Below are 7,340 nucleotides of genomic sequence, written 5' to 3'. Positions count from 1 at the left end.
AGAGGCACGTGGGTTGACAGAGAAAACTGAGATGTGGTAGCCGAATTTCAGGATCAACAGAAAAAGCAGCCGTTCTTCTTTTGTACAAAGTTGCAATAGTCAACAAAGTACTTGAGTGAACAGGAAAAGAAGCAAGTGAAGAACTTATTTTACTATTGTAATTTTATATTGTTTTTCACTTGTACACTTGGTAATATATATGAACCAAGAAGAAGCTAGTAATTAGAGAGATTTTTCCAGAGCTGTTAAGAAATATCTTGAGAGAAAATTCATCTAGTTTGTACTAGGATGCAGCTGTGATCAACATTGTTGAACACAGATTTTCTAATATACCATCTCTGGTGGAACAACAAATCCACCAGAAAAGTTTTTAAGGTCTGTTGTGTTCTTTACATTTGTGCTTGAATATATATCTGTCTGTATTAGCTTAAAGCAATTCACACACTTGTTCTTCTTGAACACACAACTTTATAAACTGCTCAAAACTTGAAAAAGTTTTGAGATTTACATTCAACCCCCCTTCTGTAAATCTCATTGTTAGTCTTCTAGGAATAACAGTCATATTATCATATTAAAGTTGACTTTATAAGCTTCTATCCTTTTTTCGTTTCACTCAATTCGGAATTACAAATCAAAAGATATGGTCAAAACAGCTTTCTGACTCTCCTAAAAACATATAACACGCGAAACAGATAGCATACATCACATGGCAAATAACTCAAATCGTAAAAACATTCGACTCGATAGGCTTAAACTGAAATAGAGTCGAAATAAGACTTTTCGATAAATACGCGACTCAGAATCGACTTGCAAAACATATGGCCTTTCGAAACAAAAGGATTTGTGTCTTGAAAGTATTTTTAATGAAATCGAAATATTTTTCTGAGGCTAGACGCGTTTATTTTGTATTAAACGGATGAACGGTCTATTTATTACAAATAATATAAGAATAATTTGATTAATAATAATATTCAATAAATATTCAATACCTTTATATATTTTTAAAAGCTCCAAATAATTTTTAGAATATATTTTGGCTCAATTATAAATATTTACATTTCATTTAACTATTTAAAAATAAAATTAATTGATTCAATAAATTAATCAAATAATTAAATCATAAATAATTAATCAAAATAAATTATAAAAAAATAAATCAAATTTGGATTTTCAGAAATAATAAAAGGAAATATTTTTTGGAATTAAAACAATTAAGTTAATTATTAAAAATAATTAACCAAATTTAATTTTGAATTAAAATGAATTTTAGAATTTAAAATAGGATTTTTGATTTATTTTTTAAATAGAATTCTATAGAAACAGATTTTTAAAACTGATTTTGGGCAACGAAGGATCAAAATCGGGCCAGGAGTCGGACCTAAACGGGTGACCAAGAATCTCAGTCGAGTCGGTTTGAAGGTGGTCAGACACTGGGTTGAACCTAGAATCCAGCAACTTCTGCCGGACTCCGGCGAGGTCAAATCAGTACCAAAATGATTGGTTTTTTATGCCTAATCGATCTACTACTGTTTCTCAACCCTGAAGAACGCTCAGAACCTCGAAAATATACCGAGAATTCATTTCCCAAACAAAAACCGGCCATGTTCCTGAATTTTCTGGCCAAAATATCTATTCTACTAAATCTTTAACCAAACACTGCGTTTATATATGAAATCAAAGCTGCCAACACCAGGAATTATTCACATAATCAAAATCAATCACAAACTCACGAACAATTCAAAAATTCGAATTAAAAATTGGATAATGAAATAAAACTCGTTTTTAATCAAAACAACACCACAATCATGAAATTTATATATGAAATTGATCCTCATGAACTTAGGAATCATAATCAACAATCAAAACATTCAAATAGTTCCTCAAATTCAAAAAACCAATTTAAAAGAAAATTATGAAGATATGAAATTGAAGAATAATCAACCTTATTCGAAGATTTTGATATAGATACGACCGTGTCATTGAGAGCTTCGATTTGACTACTTGAACGTCGAAATCCGAATTTCCTAACACAGTCGAATCTTTGTTTGATTATGAAGAACGCGAAGAACACTTATCAGTTTCTCTCTATAATTATGAAATTTTATTGTATAAAATATTTATTTGTACAAGATAAAGTACGGTGAAGGCTATTTTTTATTTACGATAAATTAGGACACCGTTGGTTCATGTCAGATATAAAAATCCAATACTTATTAGCTAAGAATAAATAAATCTGATCCAAACGAACCTAGTTTTAAGATAAACATTAAAACCGAAAAAATTAATAAAGGTTTGTGGTTCCGAGCCCCCAGATACACATACTTTAATAAAAACTAATATTTTAATCAAAATATCTTGGATAACAAAAATATCTAGGTTGCACGTATATCAAGACAATAAAATAATTTTTAATACCCTTAAAACTGACCCAGAATCTTAACAGATAAATCCGTACTCCGGATCGAAAAATTTAAAACATGAAAAATGTTTGAAATAATCAAATTAGGTTAACAATCATTTTTCCCGTAACTTCTGGATATCAAAAATGCTCAAACCCTTACAGATGAATAGTTTTCGAAAAAGTAAAATATTTAAAAATTAATTAGAAATATTTTCAAATAAATCTATAAAATATTTTTAAAACCAAATAACCATTAATAAATCATTTGAAAAATATCTAAATAATATATGTCTCATTCTAATAATAATAATCATCAGAATTCACAATTCTGGCACATATAAATCGCAATTACAGAAAATCATTCAACATATAATTTCACAGAAAATTTCACATATACTTACATAATATTCATAAATTATCCTCACTAATCATACGATCAAATCCATACCCACCACTTAATCACATAACTATTATACAGGTAACCAATAAATCTAGATTTTATAAATAATTTATGACATTTAGTTTAAAAAAGAAATCACACATCGGCAACATGATAATCCGGAATTCAAATATAAAATTTTGAAAACTATACAAGATGGAATAAAATATTAAATTTTTATTCCTTTCTTTTTAAGGTAATCATTTTTATAATAATAAAAAACATTGAAAAGTCTGGGTCATTACATATATATATATATCAATTATGTTGCGATCAAACATTCTTCAAATAATATAGGTATTTGAAATATATAAATGTAAATATATTAGGGAATTGGGGCTTATAATTAGATGAAGAGGAGAAAGATGGATTGTATATTGTAGTGATTGTTAAGAACACACTAGTATAGAAAAGACCTAAGGCGTCGGTCAAAAAAGGCCTAAGGCGTCGGTTTTTTAGTGTAGTAAATGCAGGGGACGCTGTAGGTAAATGCCTACAGCGTCGGTTAAATGGTCGACGCAAAAAATTGTTTAGCGTCGGTTAGATAACACACGCAGAAGGCAAGAAAACCGACGCTATAGTTTTACAAACAGTGTCGGTCAATTAACAACCGACATTATAGTTTTACAAACAGTGTCGGTCAATTAAACAACCGACGCTAAATCTTAGACCTGTTGTGTCGGTCTTCTTAAAATGCCGACACTATTGTGCTTATCAATTGCGCCGGTCTCACTAAAATGCCGACGCTAAAAGTTGTAGAGCAAATGTGTCGGGTCCTAAAATGCCGACGCCTTAGGTCTATAATTGCATTTTTTTGCCTGATCAATTGTTTTTTCCTGATCATTTTTAACCTGTTTACTACACATATAAACAGAGGTACACCCAAAAATTAAAAAAAGGTTCACAAATTATATTAAAATAAATTTGGAATTGTTCATAATTTTAGTTACAACCCAATATTTACAAAAAATCATCCAAAACTAATGTTTTCATGACAAATCCCTCAGACTAACTCGATTCTTGATGATATCTAGACTCCTTGTAATTGTTCTGCACTCTTTTCTTGTATCTCCAATTACCATGCCCTGAAAAAAGAAGTTTATATTAGTACATAAAATCATATATGGAATAAATTATTCAACAAAACATGAATTAATGGAAATATTTATTGTGAACATGAATTAATGACATGTACTGAAAAAGATTACCTGACTATAGACATTCAAGAGTAAAAAATTGAGCCCAAATCTCTCGTATCTTGCTAATTTCCTTTCTACCATAGCTTCTAGAACCAAGACCCTACCAAAAATTTAACATACTTCAAATATTAGTACTTGATTTTAAAAATTGTAAACCAATATTTACGATATTTTAGTTTCCTTACCACTTTCCAATTTATGTTGGCATTTTTTTGAGAAAGCATGACAATGTCATACATGTACCTCATCACGAAAAAATCGCATTCTGTGCCTCCTTTTTGTTGGGGACACTACACATAAACAAACAAGATTCATAAATAATAACTAAAAAATGAGGAGCATATAATATAAGTGAAATAAACAAACCAAAGTAAGTTATACCTGAACCTCGGTGTGATGCCAAATAAACTCTTTTTTGTTATTCTTCAATCCACCTTGAGGTACATATAATTTAAATGCCCTGTAAAATACGTATACTTTCATCACATCAGCTTGTAAAGTGTGACTATACATTTCAAATACATTTCAAATTCACAAAGTGTGACTATAATATCAGCTTGCAATTTATCCAAAGTCAAGGGATCGATGACCTTGCTATATATAGCATTAAAGAAGAAGCACAATTTCATGATAACCACTCTCACGTGCCTGGGCAATATGCCTCGAATTGCAACCGGTAGAAGATGTTACATTAGCACGTGACAATCATGTGACTTTAAACCTAGAAGCTTCAAGTCTTTCATTGAGACGAGGTTTTTTGGATTTGAGGAATATCTAGATGGAACTTTGACACTTGATAAACACTGACAAAAGCTTATTTTCTCTTTCCTGGACAAAGTGTAACAAGCGGGAGGTAGATACGCACGTTTACCAGATTGTTGTGGTGCTAACTCAGCTCATACACCCAGCTCTTTCAAGTCTAGCCTGGCTTTCATCCCATCCTTCGTCTTACCAGGTATATTCAATAGTGTCCCAATAATGCTTTCACAAACATTTTTTTCAATATGCATAAAGTCAAGGCAATGTCTCACTTGCAAGTGTTCCCAATATGGTAGATCCCAAAATATAGATCTTTTCTTCCAAATACTATTCAGAGTTGGCTTTTTATACAGCTTCCCAAGAACAACATCAATGTCTTTAACTCGTTCAAAGACCTCCTTCCCGGTTAAAGGAAAATGAGCCACTCGAGTCTCGATAGTCCCATCAAAATCGTTTTTCCTCTTACGATAAGGGTGAGTAAGTGGAAGAAACGTGCGATGACCCATATATACATTTTGTTTGCAGTTCTTCAGACGAAGATCAATCGTAGCATCTTCACAAATCGGACATGCTTTAGCTCTTTTAATCGTGTAACCTGAGAGGTTACCATAGCCGGGAAAGTCACTTATAGTGCAGAAGATCATGGCACGCAAATTGAAATATGTCTGACTGTATGCATCATACATCTTCTCACCTTGATCCCACAATAACTTTAAATCCTCAATAAGTGGCTGAAGATAAACATCTATATTATTTCCAGCTTTTTTAGGACCAGGGATTAACAATGTCAACATGATGTACTTACGCTTCATGCATAGCCAAGGAGGCAAGTTATATATCGTTAGAAGAACCGGCCAAGTGCTATGTGTAGAGCTTAGAGTGCGATACGGATTCATGCTGTCTGCACAAAGCCCTAGTCGTAGATTTCTAATTTCTCCTCCAAATTCTGGGAATTTACCATCAATGGTTCTCCATTGCGGAGAGTCAGCCGGGTGTCAGAGCATTCCATCAGATTTTCTCCTTTCCACGTGCCACCTTACAAGCTTTGCATCATTGGAATTTGCAAAGAGACGTCTGAATCGTTCTACTATGGGTAAGTAGCGCAACACCTTGACAGGAGGCCTCTTGTCATTAATAGAAGAATTATTTCCATCCCGCTTATATCGGAAGGCTCCACACTTTGGACATGAGTGTAAATGTTCATGCTCCTTGCGAAAGAGCACACTATCATTTGGACAAGCATGTATCTTCTTTACATTCATACCCATTGGACACAATATCTTCTTCGCCTCGTATGTGGAAGTGGGAAGCTCATTTTTTGCAGGAAGCATTTCTGCTAAAAGTTTGAGCATTTCAGTGAAACTCTTGTCACTCCAACCATTTTTTACTTTGAGTTTACACAACTTCAAGGTTGTTGATAACCTAGTAAATTGAAAATTGCACCCATGATAGAGAGGTTTTTTAGAATCATCAACCAAGTTCTCCAGAACTTCTGGTTGGTGCACTAGGATTTCTTCAACATCTTGGATTATCTCTTCAACCCTATCATTTTCAGCATCATCTTCTTCATTACGAGGCATACTGTCTCCATAACTTTCATAAATTTTGCTAGAAGTCTCAGTCTTGCTAGTGTGTATTCCCTCCCCATGCCAAATCCACATAGTATAATCTTCCATGAAACCACGGCGAAATAAATGCTCACGAACAGTGTCAATATTAGGATACTTTTTCAGATTATAACAATCACGACATGGACATGTGATCCTGTCTTCTTTTCCATGTTCGATCTGTTTCTTCTTTAGATTTTCTACCGTACATGCAATGAACTCATTAACACCATTAACATAGGCATGCGAGACCCGTGGTATTTTATACATCCATGTGAGACGATCCATGTTCTTTTTCCATCAAAAATGAATGGAAGAAGTTCAGATTATATTAAATTAATTTTGTAGCAGATTTTATATTAACATTTTATGCAGGGATTTAGGGGGAGCTGTTAAATTTCCTAAATAGGTTATAATCATAAAAAATGGGGAGATTGATACTCCTTTCATTTTGATGAGCACAAACAGCAAGAACAACAAGCTATTTGCTTCATATTTCTATATAAAATAGCATACTAGTTATGCTAACAATTATAGGCCAAAGTAGCGTGCTGATTGCAATGTTTCAGATTCATTTTAGCATGCTGATTGTACCTGACCGATGCAGCCTGGAAAGAAAACTAATATGCAGAACTTAACAGAAATCACCCATTTACAAGCATATATAATAAACCTATCTAGTTTCAGAAGAGAAAACAAAGCGCTCCTGCAAACCATACCTGAACAAGGATATACCAGCCAGTTAAAATTTCCAAAGCCTTGAGAGATGAATTATTGGGACCTACAAGATGTTGTCTTCTTTTAACAAAGTGCTCTTGCAAACCATAACAGAGTTTGAGAACCAGTTTGCAGAATTTTAAAGATGTCATTCACAAAGAGCTACACATTCTTACAAGTTTAATATCAAACTTTATGAACCAATGACAATGTAGCGC

At 32.8% G+C, this 7,340-nt stretch overlaps 1 protein-coding gene across 1 annotated transcript; it reads right to left on the bottom strand.

Moving 5' to 3' along the window:
- Nucleotides 1-5,793: 5,793 nt before the first annotated feature.
- On the bottom strand, nt 5,794-6,693 carry LOC141696216 (uncharacterized). Its single transcript, XM_074500393.1, has one exon. The coding sequence runs from the start codon at nt 6,691-6,693 to the stop codon at nt 5,794-5,796; it is 900 nt and encodes a 299-aa protein (XP_074356494.1).
- Nucleotides 6,694-7,340: the final 647 nt, after the last annotated feature.

Source organism: Apium graveolens, chromosome 2 (assembly GCF_009905375.1).
Source record: "Apium graveolens cultivar Ventura chromosome 2, ASM990537v1, whole genome shotgun sequence".
Taxonomy (NCBI): domain Eukaryota; kingdom Viridiplantae; phylum Streptophyta; class Magnoliopsida; order Apiales; family Apiaceae; genus Apium; species Apium graveolens.
Note: the sequence above shows the minus strand (reverse complement) of the source record. Positions and strands in the feature narration are given on the sequence as shown.